Source organism: Triticum aestivum, chromosome 3B, assembly GCF_018294505.1.
Source record: "Triticum aestivum cultivar Chinese Spring chromosome 3B, IWGSC CS RefSeq v2.1, whole genome shotgun sequence".
NCBI classification, from domain to species: domain Eukaryota; kingdom Viridiplantae; phylum Streptophyta; class Magnoliopsida; order Poales; family Poaceae; genus Triticum; species Triticum aestivum.
Genome location: NC_057801.1, coordinates 749415334 through 749435670, shown reverse-complemented (window position 1 = coordinate 749435670; position 20337 = coordinate 749415334). Strand labels below are relative to the sequence as shown.

At 44.5% G+C, this 20337-nt stretch overlaps 1 protein-coding gene across 1 annotated transcript; it reads left to right on the top strand.

Moving 5' to 3' along the window:
• Positions 1 to 6204: 6204 nt before the first annotated feature.
• LOC123072175 (heavy metal-associated isoprenylated plant protein 35) lies at positions 6205 to 8029 on the top strand. Its single transcript, XM_044495732.1, has 3 exons — positions 6205 to 6465; positions 6677 to 6752; positions 6961 to 8029. The coding sequence occupies exons 1-3, from the start codon at positions 6439 to 6441 to the stop codon at positions 7860 to 7862; spliced, it is 1005 nt and encodes a 334-aa protein (XP_044351667.1). The 5' UTR covers positions 6205 to 6438; the 3' UTR covers positions 7863 to 8029.
• The last annotated feature ends 12308 nt before the right edge of the window (positions 8030 to 20337 follow it).

Below are 20337 nucleotides of genomic sequence, written 5' to 3'. Positions count from 1 at the left end.
ATTCATAAAAAATAGCTCCAAACATGAACATGAAATTGAACATTTACGGTTGTCGAAACTATGAACTGGTCGCTTGAATGATACCATGACATCGATGTGCATTTTGTGTGTATAAAGCTTAGTTTTAATTGAAGTACATTATCTAGATTTTAAGAAAGAAATTAGGGAAGAAGATTAGTGGAGGTACAAAACAAATCACGTACAGGGTGTCTACTAGCTCACATCCTCTGCATCATCTCGTGCAACCGAGCCTATCCATGTGCACTTGGTATGGCTCGACTCAGCCTGCCTCACTAGAAATGGCCGATTCGCCCCTAGCGGGCCTGATTGAGAAGTTCTTTAAGTTTCCAGCCAAACAAACAACCGGTTTTCTTTCCGCGTGGACATGGTTGGGATGCATGCGGGCTAGTGGCGTCGTTGGGGGTCTTCCTGGGACTTCCCTGAAATACTCAAGATTTTCGCCTAAAAAACTACTAGTTATGATATACAGATTACGAATGCAGCCTAAATACTCCACCTTAGCCACGCACGGGACCAGACCGGCGTCTGGTTAGGCGCGTGAGCAGTCGAGGTCGAGCGCCCCCGATTCAATCGATCCCCTCCCCTTGGACCCTTTCCTCAATTCCTCTAACCTAGCTCGGCTGAAGGCGTCTGGCCCTCTCCTGCCCCTCCCCCGAGGTCTGGCTCTGGTGGCCAGGCCGGCCATCTCCAACCTCTCTATCGCCCCTACGGCCGGCCCTCTCCCTCCCCTTCCACCACCCTCCGGCCCTCTGCTCCCGTCGTTTGTCCTCCACCCAACTCTGCCATATGCCTCTGCGCAGTACCACCTCTGTGGCTCAGGCGCTCCGGCGGTCCGGCCTCCCCAGCGCGGTAGCACCCTCCGGCAGTCCGAGTCTGTGCCATCCACATCCATCTGCATCCAGTTTAGCATCCAGCCATCTACCAAGGTATTCTTCCCTCTCTTTCCTAAAAAAATCTGAAGATTTTTCAGTGATTGCTTGTACACTGAAACTGAACTACTTAGTACTTAGTATTTACTATGTGACTCATTTGGTGCTTACTATGTAAATTGAAATTGCTTTCAATGTTCAACAGTTCATGCCACATTGCCACTGATTTTACTCTGTTTATGTAATTGTGATGTAGATGAAAAACAAGGATGCTAGCTTATTTGAACTGTGGGACAAATCTTCAAAGGCAAGAAAGTTAACTTCTACATCCACACCAACTCCTCTTTCTATGGAGGTTGAGAGCAATCAGCAGCTAGCACTAGTGCAAACACGTGATGAAACTCCACAACCGGAGAGGGAGAGAGGCTCCCCGACCCTAATTGTAGAAGATGATGAAATGGTTGATGAAGATGATGAATCAATGCCCCAATTTGCAGCAGATTTGACAGCTCTCGAACGTGATCCTGGCAAGCGAGTTCCCATATCTTCGTATCATGTCAATGACCAGGATAGAGTTCGAAGGAGATACATTGACTTGGGAGCTTGTCAACCAAAGGATCATAAGTTTGAGATCAGAGATTTTAGTGGACATCCTTGTCGCTTTTGCCCTACTCGGTTTAAGGATCATAAGTGTCTTGAGTTTGGTGTGCAAAAAGAGGCTGCTTTCTGCTTTGTTTGTTACTTGTTCAAGGATAATACAAAAAGTCCCAGAGGAGATGCATTTGTGAACGGTGGGTTTAATAATTGGAACATGAAACCAAGATTGAAGAAGCATAGTGGTGCTGTTAGTAGTGCTTATGCTGAAGCTCAAGAAAAGTATAATATGTTCAGTACACCTACAACATCAATTAGAGAGTCCATTGCTTCAAACACCACATAATACAATATATAAGCTCCATGTCACATGGACGCTCAAGTGTTTGAGATTCCTATTGCACCAAGGTTTGGCATTTAGAGGGCATGATGAAAGTGATGACTCACTAAATAAAGGAAATTTCCTTGAGCTTTTAAATTGGCTAGCAGGAAATTTTGAAGAGGTTGATAGGGTAGTTCTAAAGAATGCTCCACAAAACTGTAAGATGACTTGCCATGATATACAACAAGAGTTGATCAAATGTTGTGCCCAACTGACTACTAAACTAGTCATTGAAGATCTTGATGGTGAACATTTTGTTGTACTTGCAGATGAGTCTAGTGATGTGTACCAGAATGAACAATTAGTTGTTTGCTTGCATTATGTGGATAATAAAGGAAGGACAGTTGTGAGATTCTTGGTCTTGCCCATGTTGAAGACACTTCCTCTTTGACACTTAAAGCTGCAATTGAGGACATGCTTATGAAGTACAATTTGAGATTTGCAATGGTCCGTGGGCAAAGATATGATGGGGCTAGTAACATGAAGGGTAATGCTAATGGCATGAAGAAACTAATTATGGATGAGTCTCCTTATGCCTATTATGTCCATTGCTTTGCCCATCAACTACAATTAACTATTGTTGATGTTGCCAAGGAGAGTGGTGATTGTAATTGGTTCTTTCAACAGCTTGCATGTTTGCTAAATTTTCTACGCTATTCTTGTAAAAAGATGAGAATGCTTCAAATAGCTCAAGCTGAGGAACTTATTGTTGCATTAGAGTTGGAAGAAGTAGAAACCGGGACGGGTTTGAATCAAAAAATGGGTATTGGAAGGCCATGTGATACTCGTTGGGGCTCTCACTACAAGACAATCAACCATGTTATCTCTATGTATCCCGCAATAAGGCGTGTTCTCATCAAGATTGCAAAAAAGTATAACGACATAGAGGCAGTACCAGCAGTGACTATGTTGACATCATTTCAGACATTTGAATTTGTTTTCATGGCACACTTGATGCAAGAAATATTTGAATACACCGATGACTTGAGTAGAGCTTTGCAAAAGAAAGATCAAGATATTGTTAATGCTATAGAGGATTGTTGATCTCACAAAGCTACACTTGCAATGCTTCCGAGAAGATGAAGGATGGAATAATTTTCTGCAGAATGTCACTTCTTTTTGTGTAAAGCACAAGATAAAAGTTGTTGACATGGAGGCTCCTTACTATCCTGCTGGGAGACCAAGAAGAGGGTTCTTTAATAGCCCAAAGAATTACCATCGATTCAAGGTTGAAATGTTTGTGGGTGTCATTGATAGGCAACTTCAAGAGTTGGATGCAAGATTTCATGAGGTAAACGCAGAAGTACTTACTTGCATGGCAACATTCAGTCCACGTGATTCATTCGCTGCTTATGATAAAGAGAAGTTGGTTAGGCTTGCTAGAAAGTTCTATGCTAAAGATTTCACAAATGATGAATTGTCAAGACTTCCATGGCAATTAAGCATGTACATTTCCCATGTGCCTATGGATAAAAGGTTTAGCAATTTGAAGAATCTATGTGAGCTTTCAGTTCTCATGGTTGAGAGAAGAAATAATGAACAATATTACATTGTGTACAAACTTATTAAGTTGGTGCTCATTCTTCCGGTAGCCACAACTAGCGTTGAGAGGGTATTTTCCTCAATGAAATACGTGAAGAATACGCTCAAATTTGTGGCTCCGCCACTGATGCGGGCTACCAAATGCGTCTGTAGTAATCCTGCATGAGACCGTTCAAGAGATGCATCATAAAAACCATGAGTGAAGTAGTATTCAAAATTGACTTTGAAAAGCCTATGGCAAAGTCAAATGGCATTTCCTTCAATAGGTCCTAAGGATGAAAGGCTTCTTCGATAAATGGCGTCAATATACAAAATTTTGTAATTAGATGTAGGGTTGCCATCAATGTCAAAAATGATGTAGGCCACTACTTTCAGATAAAAAAGGACTACATTAGGATGACTCATATCCCTAATGTTAATTAACATTGTTTCTTACATGTTGGTTATTCTAATTGAGCACGCCAAACGGGACGACTAGATTGCAGGAGTCGTACCACCCCTCGTGGATGGCAGCCTCCCAATTGTACAATATGCCGATGAGATATTTTTATTTTTATGAAACATGACCTGGACAAAACTTGAAACCTAAAGCTCTTATTTAAGGCCCCATCAACCCCCAACGACCCCCTAGTTATGTATGGCCGGCGATGCTTGCAACAATAGTTACATGTATAAATGTAAGTGTCAAACTTGGCAACTATTCAAAAGAAAATAAAAATATGAAAGAAAAGATCAAATTGTGAAGCTAAAAAAGGGAAATCTAATTATGTAACAGGAAAAAATCCATACGAATCTTCGCCTAAAAATTGGATGGTTGCATCATTCACTGAAATTTCGCTAATTCTCAACCCAACTAGAAAAAAAACACTTTTTTCTCAACCGTTTGAAATTAAATTAATCATGGACTAAAGTGAAACATCCCGCATAAAAAAAGGTCTAAAGTGAGACATAAATAATGGTGGAGCACCAGCCCCTGTTATTATCTCTCTTTCTCTGTTTTTTCCAGCTAATCAAGTGGAGAAGCGACGAAGAGAGAGCTGCTCTTTTGTCCTGTGGCCATGGGAAGAGGTTGGGGCCAGCAAGAGATTCCTGAAAGGCACGCGGTCGACCACACGCGGAAGTGAATGTGTGGGCTTCTTGCTCCTCAGGGAGAGCAGAGGATTAAAACAGACATTCACAACGCACAGGAGATCTGGGCTGCGTGTGTGACTCATGGCGTGCAGGCTTGGTGTGCATGGGAAATCACGTGTTTTTCCATGCCAAACCGGGGTGTCCGACGGGAAAAAATCGAATACGTGAACGTGATGGCATTGGCATTGCTTCTGAAACTGATGGCGCTGGTAAAATCTATGGGTCAAAGCATCCTTTCCTTTTTCCAGAGTGAGAAACAACAGGAACTAAAGTGACTTGGGTGACCCAAAATCTCTTGGCATCGAAGTGTGCACCCATAGCTCACTCTTTCTGCATCCATTCCGGCCGTTGACGGCTACAGCTTTGTATTGTTGTTCATCAGCACAATATGCTCTCTTGCCAGACTGCCATGGCCAAGATGCTGATTAATTTAGCTCCTCGCCCAGGCGTTTTTCGCAGCAGTCAAAGGGTTGGTTCACTTTTGGTCGTGCTAAGCTTTGTTTTTCTCTTCTTTTTCTGACTTTCCGGTGCCAATTAGAATCAGGAGTATGATGTGTCACATGGATACACGTACCTGTAAAATTTTCTTTCTTCTTTCCAGAGCAACAAAATATACCATGCATCAAGCTGCAACTCTAGTTCTCCCTGATTCCAGATGAATCCACACTTTAGCTTTTGCAATTGTGCGCAAGCACGCCACTAATTTGCTGTATAATGTAGTATCATGGACTAAACTAAAGAGAGACATAAATAACTACCATTTGGACACCTCAGCACCGTCAAAAGGCGGTCTAGAGGCCGGAATAGATGCTTTCCTCTCCTCCTCCATGCAAAAACAAAGGCATATCATATCATAACATCTCTCTCTCTCACACACACACGCACCCGTTCGACTTTGTGACAAAACAAAACTCTTCCTTTGCACAGGGGAGCGAAAGCGGTGGCCTTTCTTTCGCGCATTTGGCACGATAAAGGCAGCCACTATGCACGACTAATCCATCACTCCGTCCATGCCCGGTTGCCTAGACCAACACAACACTCCATGGAAGGGGCAAAGAATCTTAGCAAGAACTCCACAAGAGGAATTCTCCTGGTGTGTGTTATAAGATTATATTTGGTTTGTGTCCTTGCGCGTCGTGGTTTTGTGCCGTCGCCTTTCTGGAATCTAGCTATCCTTGCTAGCTTTTGCTTGCGTGAGTAGTGAAACTTTGCTGCCCGCCGGTAAATGAAAATGATATTACAACAACAGAAATGGTGACATATTGGTGCTATAAATCTTAAAGCAATAATGATGGGACCTAGTTTTGGCTAATAGATAGGATGTTAAGAAACAGAATGCCGTGAGAAAATTTGCATGTGAAGTTTGTGAGCATCCTAACTAAAATGACCGTTTCAACACTTTGAGAATTCAGAAATACCCATATTATGACACGGCGATTTGACCGATCGATGTGTGAGAACTGAAAAGGATTTAGCACCAGAAAGACACATTCAAGGGCCATTCGTCCTCTAAAAGCAGCTCCGGCCTACATCAAAATCTCACCTATACAGCTCATGATGAGCTCAAAAAGAAGAGGAAAGAGCCATCACCAGTACCACCTCCATAGGCAATAGGTTTAGTTCCAAGCAACTTTACCTCCTCCTGCTCAAATGTTTCTTCAGAAAAGAAGAGAGAAGCCTCAAAGGGAGTGTTTTGTCCACATGTAAAGCCACCTCCCCCTAGTCACAAACCAACTAGTTTATACATATGCCCAACCGAACGCCCACTACTCTCCATGCTTGTTCTTTCTACACCTTTCACTTGTTAAACCAGTGCCGGGTATAAAATCTCCTCAGCCCTCCCCCACAAGGCTCCCCCACTTTCCCTTCCCCCGGCTGCGAATCATTCCGCTCCTCGACATGGCGACGGAACCTGTAGAGTTTCAGGTGATTACATTCAACATACTAGCTGTGATCCTTCTGTAATTGTGTTCTTGCACTAGTGATCCTTCTGGTCATGGGCATGTTCATGTGTCTGATCAACCACTGGAGTTTTTTTTGTTGGATTACTATTTAAGTCATGTGTGAGTTGCTGTTGTCTTGTTGACAATATTTGCATGGAAGTGTGCTCATGATGGTTTGGTTTGTTCTGATGTAGGTTGTGGTGCTCAGGGTGTCCATCCATTGTGAAGGGTGCAAAAAGAAGGTGAAGAAGGTGCTCCTACATATTGATGGTATGCCTCACTGATTTGATCGATCACCATCTGTTGTTTCAAATGCCTTTGTAGAAATTTCCATGTTGGGGACTCTGATAGGATATTTGCATGTGCATCTCTAAGCAAACACTGCCATACTAACATGTGCAAAGAAGACGCCAGAACAAAAATAATCATGGTTATGCTGAGTTACTGAACAAAAGTTGGGTTTCCTTTGATCTTGCAGGCGTATACAGATGTGACATCGACGCCCGAAGAAACAGGGTGGCGATCACAGTCTCTCCAAAGATCGACGCCGGGATCCTCGTCGCAAGGCTGCGCAAGTCCGGCAAACTGGCGGAGCCTTGGCCGGAGGAGCCCAAGCAGCAGCAGGAGCCGCCTCCTCCTGCAGAGAGCCAAAGCCAAGAAACCAAGAACCAAGCAGATGATGCCAGCAAGCCTAACGAGGCCGCCGAGAAGCCCGCCGCCGAGCCAAGCACAGCCCAGCCTCCGGCGCCGGAACCCGAGAAGACCGCCGAAGAGACCCCACTGCCGGCCGAAGAAAGCAAAGGGCCCGACGAGGCCAAGGCGGAGACAGGGCCGCAGCAACAACCCAGCGGGGCGAACGGGAAAGCCAAGCAGCAGCAGCAGCACCAGGAGCAGCATGATCATCATGATAAGCCGATGGACGCCAGGGTGACGATGGAGTACGACGACGCCCGCGGCAGAGGCGTCTACGGCTACGGGGCCCCCCACCAGTACATGCCAGCGACACGGCAGCCGCCGGTGCACGTCATGAGCTACAACGTGGCACGGCCGATGGCGAGCTCGTCATACTACGCCGCCGCGCCGACGCCGGCGGCGATGCCGATGCCCACTCCCATGGCGAGGCCAGGGCCGTCGCACGGCGGCTACATAGACGAGTACGCGCCTCCGAACTACTACAGCCGGCCGGCGCCATCGGCGTACGAGCCCTACTACTACCCCGATCCCCAGCCGTCGCCGTACCAGCATCAGCATTCTGCGGCCGAGGACTACTACTACGGAGCACCGCCGCCGCCTCCGCAGAGGAGCGCCTTCTCGCCGCCGCGGGAGGCTTACGGCGACATGTTCAACGACGAGAATGCCAATTCTTGCAGCGTGATGTGAAGGGAATCGATTCGGCAGGTTTAGCTAGCTTAATGTTCTTTAACGGATGACCACTCCATTTGTTAGAGCCGAGATTTTAGTAGTACTAGTTGTTACCGATGTATTAGCAGTATTGCTCAAGTTCCATGCTAGTACTATAGAATAAAACGAGATGAGCTTGGTGCATGCATGCAGGAAGAACGGGATGGGAAGAGCTCTGATTGATGCTTACTGGAGCAATTTTGTAATATATACTTCCTCTATATTTAAACTGCAAAAACATCTTACACTATTTAGATACAGAGCGAGTATATCAGGGCATCTCCAACACAAACTCTTAAAAGTATATTAGGGCATCTCCAACGCAGACCCTCAAACAGCTCGTATGTATCCGCACATAGTTGTCCGGACCTCGGAAGCAATCCAACGTCGACCCCGATATGTCCACGGAGCAGTCCGGACCATGATTTTGCCGCAAATTGGAACCAAAGTGGGGGGCTTTGCGGGAGTCTGGACATAAAAGACGTCAGACACTACACCATTGGCCCACCCAAAAGGAAGGCAAAGCTCGTGCTTTTATAGCTGCCCATGCCATTTCTACGGCAAGATCCCCACTCTCTTCTTCCATCCCGTCGCTCTCCATCCAATTCCCGCCCTTTTCTCCCACTCTCTTCTTCCCTCCAGCAGCTGATGCATGGAACTGGAGGATAGCCTGCCGGAGTTGGAGGTGGTGGAGGTGTAGAAGGATCCGAGCATCACGCTCACCTGGAAGATCAACTCGGCGACATGACAAAATCGTTGTGTCAAAGCGAAGGCCGCAAAGAAGGAGAAGCTCAAGAAGTAGAAGGCCGATGGAGGGCGTGCCGGTGGCGGACGTGGCGGTGGCCTCCTGGTCGCGGACGAGGTGGAGGTCATGGCCTGGGCCGCGGTGCACTGATAGTCTCGCCCACCGTACAAACGCCGCCATGGCCGGAGCATCATAAGGTTCCATACTTCTACGCCGTGGCTTACTCGGCAGGCAGTCCGTGACAACCGCCGCTAGGCAAGTGCCTTACATCGTCAACGTAAACGCGGTGGCACTGCTCTTCTCAGAGTGTTCTTCGCCGCAACTTGTCCAGTACGGACGGCGAGTGGGGAGTAGATGGGCGCCCGCACGCTGTTCACTACTATGCATGAAGCGGGGGAGTTGGCATACGATGACGTAGACAGGGAGATGTTTGGCATCAACCATGACGGAGCAGAGGAGGAAGAGGCTATGGTGATGAGCAGTGGAAGACTCGGATCCCACCCAGTCCGGCAACTACACCCACACATAGCAGGGCTACACCCAGACTGACACATGCACACAACAGGAGGGCTACACTCGGACCGGCATGGGCACACAGCAGCAGGATTGGGCCTCCGAGCGGGAGGAGGAGGAGGAGGAGGAGGACGTCGAGGACCGCCCAAGAAGGTTAGAGGAAGGTTCCGGGGAAAGAAGTGGGACGAGGAGAGGGCGAAGCGAGAAGGTGTGGCGGTCAAGATGACAGAGAGGTTCGAGGACAACTTGTTGAAGAAGGAGAGGCATACATCAAGCGCTCCGACATCAAGGAGGAGAAAAAGGAGGAGATGTTCAAATTGTTGATGGAGGCGACCAAGAAGAAGCTCAAACTCGAAAATAAGACGACTATGCTCGAAGAGAAGAGATCCATGCTCAGAGAGAAGAAGGTGAAGACCTCATCCAATGCGGAGGACGCCAATATGTTGACCTTGATTTGGATCCTTTAGATGCCGACGCAAGTATGATCGTGCAAGACGTCCGCTACAAGATGTTGCAGCGGCAGAAAGATGAGTTGGAGGCGGTGGACAAAGGAGGAGATGGAGGCAGCAGAGAAGGAGGTGGAGGCGTAGGCGGAAGCGGCCTACACAACGTCGGCACGTTGAGCGTGGAAGCTCGGATCGCCTGTCCGGCAGGGCACAAATCATTTTTTCTGCACGACTGTCGGGCTGATATTATTTTGTGATCGGGCATGTAAAAACTATGCATACTTGACCCTTTTTGGTTGTCATTGGGTATGCGATCCGGTGCTGGTGGTGATCTGGCGAGTGCTATGGATTGGAGTTCATTTGAACTAGATGATGCCCCGCACGTTGTCTTGGAACCATGTTAAAACAAATGCATTAATGAGTGCTTAAAAAAACTAAAACTAATGAAAATAGAAATGTAAGAATGTTCTTAGTTTACGTTTTAAAAACATTTGAACATACAAAGTATGTGAAAAAATGATGATAGAAAGAAAACTTTTGGATTCGACATAATGTGACACCATCTTTTAACAAAATTGTGAATCATAAAATATATATTTTGCTCCAATGGTCCAACCACATATACCGTTTATGACCACATAAAAATTAACGAAACAGTTAAAATATGACTAACATCCATGACTTGATTCCCCGAGAGAAAGTCTTGCATGACTTTGAAATGGCATGGTTTGCATGAATAGATTAATCCAAGAAGTGTAACTTATGAGTACATGCATGACTTCTAATGTCACACGATTTTGATCGGATGGCTATAAATAATGAAAGTGATGTGGAAGCATGTATGTTGAGAGAAAACTAGTAGTGGGGGCTAGCTATTTAGATATACTAGATTTTGAATTGCCATTTACTAGGAATACCATTAGCATAACACCGACATGCCCAAACTTCACTAATTCTTTCTACTTTGTTTTGTCAAAAGTAGCATCAATCCTCTACTAGGAATTATATGAGGTCAAGTCTCTTCTACCACAAGTAGATTTTGGCGAAGGTACTTCTCAAACTTTCCACGTCTACAACCATAAGAGGCAAAATCCCCTCCAAGTTCTGCATTTGCTGCCACCATTCATCTCCACTCCATGTCAAAGATCTAATTCTCTCAATGATCTTCCAATTGTAGTATTTAGTTTGGACATCGAAGTCATCACTATCGAGTGTGTCAACATCAATCATTGTGTGTCCACGCATTTCTTATAGATGTTGTTCAATTTTGAGATGGCGTTCTCATCTTCTCTTTTGTATTACATCTTCTCAATTCACACCTTCCTCAATGCAGCTAACACCTATTTTGTACTTTGTCACACGGTTTAATTGTTTTTTCCAATGCTGCAGGATGTTTAGTAAACCAGGTTGCAACTCCATCAATGTGCTTACATTCACAATTAATATAGACATTTAGATCCCTGGTGAACGTGTGCGAATGGCATGCTTACACACATAGCTAATCTCTCCGATGAATGTAAAGAATGCATTCCGTGATGACATAATTGATTCGCCTAATTGTATCTACTTATAATGATTTTGCTTTTATTTGTATGGATATAATCATATTAATCATGCAGTTCCTATCGTCCTTACACAGTAGTTAACTAACAGATCTCTCAAATATTATGGAATAATTAACTATAATGCATCTGCAACCAACACCTTGATACATACAACCAAACATGAACAATAAAAACATGTAGGCTTCATCTCCACACTCTACACAAAAGCAAGCCATGAAACCAAATAAGATAAAATGAAATCTACACAAAATATTATGCAATATGGTGTATTTTAATTTTTCAGAATAGGAGATAATTAACTAGCAACCCATGAAACAACTTATTAGATGATATGGTACATCTAAAAATAATTAACTACCTGATAATCTAAGAGGAAATGTGGTAAACTGGGCGCTTACCAACTTTGTGAGGTGAAGATATTGTAGCGGGGCATTGCCACTGCGGTGAGGATCCACCATCCAAGGCAAAGGTGATGTTGCTAGTGTTGCCACTGCTCCCAATACGGTATCTTGTAGTAGGATCCTGATGCGGAACCATGAGGGAGATCCCTTAGAGCCATGGAAAGGAAAAGGAAAACTTTGCCACGACGCTCGTACCCTTTGGCTCACCTGTGCACCTAACCGCCCTAGGGTTTCTTGTGCCTCCCATCGGCACCGCCGCCAGTCTACCTCATCTCCTGTGATCTTAGGGCCATGGAGGCGCGGTGGATCCCAGCCTTTGTCGGCGGGAGGGCTCCATTTTTTATGTTTTTTTAGTTTTATTAGGGTTTGTGTCCTGCTTGGAGAGATGATGCAGTGATGGCTCTCTGAAGATGTAATAAGATTCTCCCCACCAAGCTCACGTCCCGGTGTTGTTTCTAGCATCGTCAGAGGGCGTGTGGAGGTTTGTCTCCGGCGTATCTCATGGGATATGGTCGGTGTTTGTTTTCCGTGAATCTACATGGATCCTGTCATCGTTCGTCTGTGTTCGTATATCTACAGGTAGGATCCTTCCGATCTACGCCTCCCTTCACCGGCGGCGGTTGCTGTTCTGGTGCGCTGATCTTATGGGGCCTTAGCACGACGACTTCCTGACTGTATACTACAACAAGGTTTGCCCGGCACCGATGGGGGAGGGGTGATAATGGTGGCGCGCCTTCGGCTTGCTCGAGTGCTTGTAATCGTTGCTAGGTGGTCTACGGACCTGGATGTATTTTTTCCTTATGGTGTTCTTTGTACTATCTTGACAGTTGATGAACTGATCGAAAGTTTCCCCGCAAAAAAAAGAGCCATGGGAAATGAAAAGCCGCCGCCAGCTAGAGCACATAGGAATGGAGGACGGAGATGATAAAGAGAGAGGTGGCTAGGGTTAACGAGACCTAAGGTACCCCCGCAAAAAAAAACGAGACCTAGGGTTGGGTTGCGTGAACTAGTTGGGCCTTTTGGATCGGGCCTATGATTGGGAGAGTAACAAAATTATTTAAGCGAGATGCAAACATTTAGGCACCCTCAAACGGCTAAAAAAGGTCACAAAATTTTGTTTTCCATGATTGTGGGTGCCTGAAATTCGGCCCCAAGCCCTACCCATTCAACTTTTCCTTGGTGATAAGAAGTATTATTTCGACCTTAACCAAGCATTGGTGGTACTCTTTCAAGTTATGCTAGGTTAAGATATATATCAGACTAGAATTTTATTCTGAGCCAGCTTTGAGAGCCGATCTTTCCCCTCTCGACGTCTTTCTTGTACACCACATGTATGTTTGACGTGAGTGATTTGCTACCAAATCTTTGTCATACCCATGCTCATTGGCATAGTCACGCAATACATCGCCAACTTCACATTCTCCATGCCCTTTGTTTTGCACTATTCAGTGTGTTTACTTTTATTGCGCCGGAACATTTTTGCAAGCTGGCGGTGTTGCTGGTGGAAGTGGCGGAGGAGGTCACTGGGAGCATATCAATCTGACATGTGGGCCCAACTATGATATGCTCCTCTTAATCTTCTTCAAATAATCAGGACTTTGTCCAATGACACAAGCACAGTAATCCGCTCAACCATTTGTCAATTCATGACGAATTACCGATCCGTCCCAACATTTGCAGTTTTGCAGCATGCAATCTACACCCTGGGCCTAAGATTAACAAACTTGGAGTAATAAATAGATAACCAAGTAATACTACGCAAATTCAGTAATTTAGGATCCAAGGCATGAGAGTGTGATCCTACACTAAAACCTGCATTTCCGGAATAAAGTTTGTATCCTTCAAGATATATTTGTACTAAACTTTTATAAGAGAAGTAAATATTTTCCCAAGAAGTTTGAGTCAACAAATGGTTTTTTAAATACACTAAAAAAACTTAGGATTTGTTTTACAATGGAATTCAGTCATACAAATCAAACAACCCATATAGAAGAATAATCTTAGAATCTGAATCTCTCAAAACTTCTATAAAAAGCTCTAAGTCAAAGATGCTTAAATACGCACGCTTCAGAACTGTCTAAAATTCAGTACAGAACGGATAACTAGCATTCCGCTCCTTGGAAGTGCTCAAAAGACTTAAAAGAGCATAGCCACAGCTGACATTTGCCTTTATCTTTGTTACAGTTGGGCTTTGGTTATGGTGCATTGACTCCAACCAGATTATTCAGAGCTAAAGACATGAGCTCCAGAGAGGCTAGCTTTTGCAGAGCTCAGCTGCGGTGTCTCTCTCTCTGTCCTTTGTGACGTATTATCAGGACGCGGGAAGAAACGGGATATGGCTAACCACCCCCGGATTAGGCCGAGGAGACACCAATTATGGGCTGCTACTAAGTGGGCGGTTAGTTAACTGATACCGATGTGCTTGTGCGCTTCATCACGATCCCCATGAAAGCGAAAGCAAAGGTAGGCGAGCGCGCAGCGTTAACGTAGCTGTCCATGTCTCTTTAACCCAAAGCAAAGCTGCTGGCAATGGCATGGGAGCTGCCGCCAGGGTCTCCCGTATAGGCAGCAGAGATTAGTAATTAAGCATAGAGCAAGCATACTCCTACTAGGACTCTAGGAGTATTCAGCAGTACCTAGTCTTCTTGTTTGGCGAGTCGTGCAGGTCCCTGTCTGTCTAAGAAGAGAGATAGTACGAAATTAGCAACGATGATCTACCGTAGTGGAGTAAGATATTTTCATGAAGATCATGAGCCAACCAAGAGTGTTAACAAACGAGCATTAGTAGCACTGGACATTCATTTGTTTAGATAATGAGCATTGAACATTGATATCTGTGGAGAATGTATGATGGATGAGTACGGATTACTTGCAGTACAGGGGTGTACATGCATGTATGTTCATGAGTTGTTGTGCCTTGTATCTGAAGTTCTGCACCGAGAAACAACGGCTAGCTAGGTAGATTTCTTGCCATCCGTGCACAATCTGGGCGGAATACAATAAGCCGCCGAGCACTTTGCTATTCTAGTCAGCAACCAGTAGATGCATGTATCGATGCAGATGAAAATTGGCAGGAGCTGCCCATCCTTATCCATAAGCTCAAAAGCCTAACTGCATAGTACCATCTGTAAGAAAGTAACACAGATTTGAAGAAACGATGTCTTGGTAAATGGTTGTTCAAGTTACTTAACGAGGAATGTGGCGAAAACCAGTTTCCTAGGCAAGTCCCAAGCCAAAGGGATTCCGACTTTTAGAGGGATCTTATGCGGGTCAACGATCTCCAGTTTGGCTTTGTTTCAAGTTTTCTTTTCTTTTGAGAAACACCGATTAGAACGTCGACGCACAAACTCACACAACGTTTACTGAAGACTGCGTTGGAGTTGCAGAGCTTTAAGATTGATAAATTCACCACAGACGCCTCGCTATCAACGGGAATGTGGCCTCTCACTGCAAGAATAACTAACATTAATTAGACACCAAAGTGTCCAACCTGGCATTTGATCCCCGTTAGAACTAAGTTGAAGACGGTGAAAAAACCTATTTCTCCTAGGACAAAATGGCTAGGGAAGAGGATGCAAAGTGCGATGTAGATGAAAATACATCGCACTTTGCATCCTCTTCCCTAACCAAAGTACAAAATAAACATATCACCATGGCCTCCGTTATAGGTTCAGTGTCATACAATGTTAATTTCCGTCGAACATTCATCAAATGACATTTGATTGATCGGCATGGGATAGTGGAGTTGGTGGATATTGAACTCACTCCGGAGTAAGGCATATCTTTTTTTTAGACAAAGAGCAAGACATATCTAGGTGGGATTTACATGTAAAAATGTTTTTCTTGTATATTCTCTGTATTCAGCCTTGTTTGATTCACACTTTTCCTTCCGCTCTAAGGGGTTATAGAGGCTCAAATTACCCCTCGAGATATTGCTAATGCTACGCCTCTATGTGAAGGGGTTATCTTCACTAAAGAACTTTTTTTGCGGGGTTCACTAAAGATAACTTTACTATATGCAGTTTTTGCTTTGAGCTAAGCACTATTCAACGTCTATTTTCTTTTTCTATGACACATGTTGCTTGACGTGCTATATATTCTGTGTTTAATATTATTCTTTCACCTAGTCTGCATCTTTTCTTGGACATTTTGTTTTCTTTTTGTTTCCTTTTTATCGCATGTTTCCATCTTCTATTTTGCTTTTGACATTTTTTCGCACTATCATAACATATATTTAAACATGCATGAACATCATTAAAATATATGAACTTAAAAAGACATGAATTTTGATGACACATTTTTTTCAAAGATCCCATTTTAAATAGGCGATGAACTTCATGTTGGGGAACGTAGTAATTTCAAAAAATTTCCTACGCACACGCAAGATCATGGTGATGGCATAGCAACGAGAGGGGAGAGTGTTCGTCCACGTACCCTCGTAGACCGTAAGCGGAAGCGTTATGACAACGCGGTTGATATAGTCGTACGTCTTCACGATCCGACCGATCCAAGCACCGAACGTACGGCACCTCCGAGTTCAGCACACGTTCAGCTCGATGACGATCCCCGGGCTCCGATCCAGCAAAGCTTCGGGGATGAGCTCCATCAACACGACGGCGTGGTGACGATGATGATGTTCTACCGGCGCAGGGCTTCGCCTAAACTCCGCGACGATATAACCGAGGTGGAATATGGTGGAGGGGGGCACCGCACACGGCTAAGGAACGATCCGTAGATCAACTTGTGTGTCTATGGGGTGCCCCCTGCCCCCGTATATAAAGGAGCAAGGGGGGAGGCCGGCCGGCCCCTTGGGCGCGCCAAGGGAGGAGGAATCCTCCTCCTAGTAGGAGTAGGACTCCTCCTTTCCTACTCCTACTAGGAGGGGAAAGGAAGGGGGAGAGGGGGAAGGAAAGGGGGAGGCGCCGCCCCCCTCCTAGTCCAATTCGGACCAGAGGGGGGAGGGGGCGCGCGGCCCATGCTGGCCGCCCCTCTCTCCTTTCCCCTAAGGCCCATAAGGCCCAATACTCTCCCGGGTGGTTCCGGTACCCCCCCCCCCCGGCACTCCGGTTTTCTCCGAAATCACCCGGAACACTTCCGGTGTCTGAATATAGTCGTCCAATATATCAATCTTTATGTCTCGACCATTTCGAGACTCCTCGTCATGTCCGTGATCACATCCAGGACTCCGAACAAACTTCGGTACATCAAAACTTATAAACTCATAATAAAACTGTCATCGTAACGTTAAGCGTGCGGATCCTACGGGTTCGAGAACTATGTAGACATGACCTAGAACCATTCTCGGTCAATGACGAATAGCGGGACCTGGATGCCCATATTGGTTCCTACATATTCTACGAAGATCTTTATCGGTCAAACCGCATAACAACATACGTTGTTCCCTTTGTCATCGGTATGTTACTTGCCCAAGATTTGATCGTCGGTATCCAATACCTAGTTCAATCTCGTTACCGGCAAGTCTCTTTACTCGTTCTGTAACACATCATCTTATAACTAACTCATTAGTTACAATGCTTGCAAGGCTTAGGTGATGAGTATTACCGAGAGGGCCCAGAGATACCTCTCCGACAATCGGAGTGACAAAACCTAATCTCGAATTATGCCAACCCAACATGTACCTTCGGAAACACCTGTAGAGCACCTTTATAATCACCCAGTTACGTTGTGATGTTTGGTAGCACACAAAGTGTTCTTCCGGTAAACGGGAGTTGCACAATCTCATAGTTGCAGGAACTTTGTATAAGTCATGAAGAAAGCATTAGCAATATACTAAACGATCAAGTGCTAGGCTAACGGAATGGGTCATGTCAATCACATCATTATCCTAATGATGTGATCCCATTAATCAAATGACAACACATGTCTATGGTTAGGAAACATAACCATCTTTGATTAATGAGCTAGTCAAGTAGAGGCATACTAGTGACTTTATGTTTGTCTATGTATTCACACATGTATCATGTTTCCGGTTAGTACAATTCTAGCATGAATAATAAACATTTATCATGATATGAGGAAATAAATAATAACTTTATTATTGCCTCTAGGGCATATTTCCTTCAGTCTCCCACTTGCACTAGAGTCAATAATCTAGATTACATAGTAATGATTCTAACACCCATGGAGTCTCGGTGTTGATCATGTTTTGCTCGTGAGAGAGGCTTAGTCAACGGGTCTGCAATATTCAGATCCGTATGTATCTTGCAAATCTCTATGTCTCCCACTTGGACTTGGTCCCGAATGGAATTGAAGCGTCTCTTGATGTGCTTGGTCCTCTTGTGAAATCTGGATTCCTTTGCCAAGGCAATTGCACCAGTATTGTCACAGAAGATCTTCATTGGTCCCGATGCACTAGGTATGACACCTAGATCGGAAATGAACTCCTTCATCCAGACTCCTTCATTTGCTGCTTCCGAAGCAGCTATGTACTCCGCTTCACATGTAGATCCCGCTACGACGCTTTGTTTAGAACTGCACCAACTTACAGCTCCACCGTTTAATAAAAACACGTATCCGGTTTGCGATTTAGAATCGTCCGGATCAGTGTCAAAGCTTGCATCGACGTAACTGTTTAGGACTAGCTCTTTGTCACCTCCATATATGAGAAACATATCCTTAGTCCTTTTCAGGTATTTCAGGGTGTTCTTGACCGCTGTCCAGTGATCCACTCCTGGATTACTTTGGTACCTTCCTGCCAAGCTTATTACTAAGCATACGTCAGGTCTGGTACACAGCATTGCATACATGATAGAGCCTATGGCTGAAGCACAGGGAACATTTTTCATTTTCTCTCTATCTTCTGCTGTGGTCGGGCATTGAGTTTGACTCAACTTCACACCTTGTAGCACAGGCAAGAATCCTTTCTTTGCCTGATCCATTTTGAACTTTTTCAAAATTTTGTCAAGGTATGTGCTTTGTGAAAGTCCTATTAAGCGTCTTGATCTATCTCTATAGATCTTGATGCCCAATATGTAAGCAGCTTCACCGAGGTCTTTCATTGAAAAACTTTTATTCAAGTATTCTTTTATGCTATCCAGAAATTCTATATCATTTCCAATTAATAATATGTCATCTACATATAAAATTAGAAATGCTACAGAGCTCCCACTCACTTTCTTGTAAATACAGGCTTCTCCAAAAGTCTGTATAAAACCATATGCTTTGATCACACTATCAAAGCGTTTATTCCAACTCCGAGATGCTTGCACCAGTCCATAAATGGAACGCTGGAGCTTGCACACTTTGTCAGCACCTTTTGGATCAACAAAACCTTCCGGCTGCATCATATACAACTCTTCTTCTAGAAATCCATTCAAGAATGCAGTCTTGACATCCATTTGCCAAATTTCATAATCATGAAATGCAGCAATAGCTAACATGATTCGGACGGACTTAAGCATCGCTACTGGTGAGAAAGTCTCATCGTAGTCAACCCCTTGAACTTGTCGAAAACCTTTTGCAACAAGTCGAGCTTTATAGACAGTTATATTACCATCAGCGTCAGTCTTCTTCTTAAAGATCCATTTATTCTCAATGGCTTGCCGATCATCGGGCAAGTCAACCAAAGTCCATACTTTGTTTTCATACATGGATCCCATCTCAGATTTCATGGCTTCTAGCCATTTTGCGGAATCCGGGCTCATCATCGCTTCCTCATAGTTCGTAGGTTCATCATGGTCAAGTAACATGACTTCCAGAATAGGATTACCGTACCACTCTGGTGCGGATCTTACTCTGGTAGACCTACGAGGTTCAGTAGAAACTAGATCTGAAGTTTCATGATCATTATCATCAGCTTCCTCACTAATTGGTGTAGTTGTCAGAGGAACCGGTTCTCGTGATGAACTACTTTCCAATAAGGGAGTAGATACAGTTATCTCATCAAGTTCTACTTTCCTCCCACTCACTTCTTTCGAGAGAAACTCCTTCTCTAGAAAGGATCCATTCTTAGCAACGAATGTCTTGCCTTCGGATCTGTGATAGAAGGTGTACCCAACAGTCTCTTTTGGGTATCCTATGAAGACACATTTCTCCGATTTAGGTTCGAGCTTATCTGGTTGAAGTTTCTTCACATAGGCATCGCAGCCCCAAACTTTAAGAAATGACAACTTTGGTTTCTTGCCAAACCACAGTTCATAAGGCGTCGTCTCAATGGATTTTGATGGTGCCCTATTTAACGTGAATGCGGCCGTCTCTAAAGCATAACCCCAAAACGATAGCGGTAAATCAGTAAGAGACATCATAGATCGCACCATATCAAGTAAAGTACGATTACGACGTTCGGACACACCATTTCGTTGTGGTGTTCCAGGTGGCGTGAGTTGCGAAACTATTACACATTGTTTCAAGTGTAGGCCAAACTCATAACTCAAATACTCTCCTCCACGATCAGATCGTAGAAACTTTATTTTCTTGTTACGATGATTTTCCACTTCACTCTGAAATTCTTTGAACTTTTCAAATGTTTCAGACTTGTGTTTCATCAAGTAGATATACCCATATCTGCTCAAATCATCTGTGAAGGTGAGAAAATAACGATACCCGCCGCGAGCCTCAACATTCATTGGGCCACAAACATCAGTATGTATGATTTCCAACAAATCAGTTGCTCGCTCCATAGTTCCGGAGAACGGCGTTTTAGTCATCTTGCCCATAAGGCACGGTTCGCAAGTACCAAGTGATTCATAATCAAGTGATTCCAAAAGTCCATCAGTATGGAGTTTCTTCATGCGCTTTACACCGATATGACCCAAACGGCAGTGC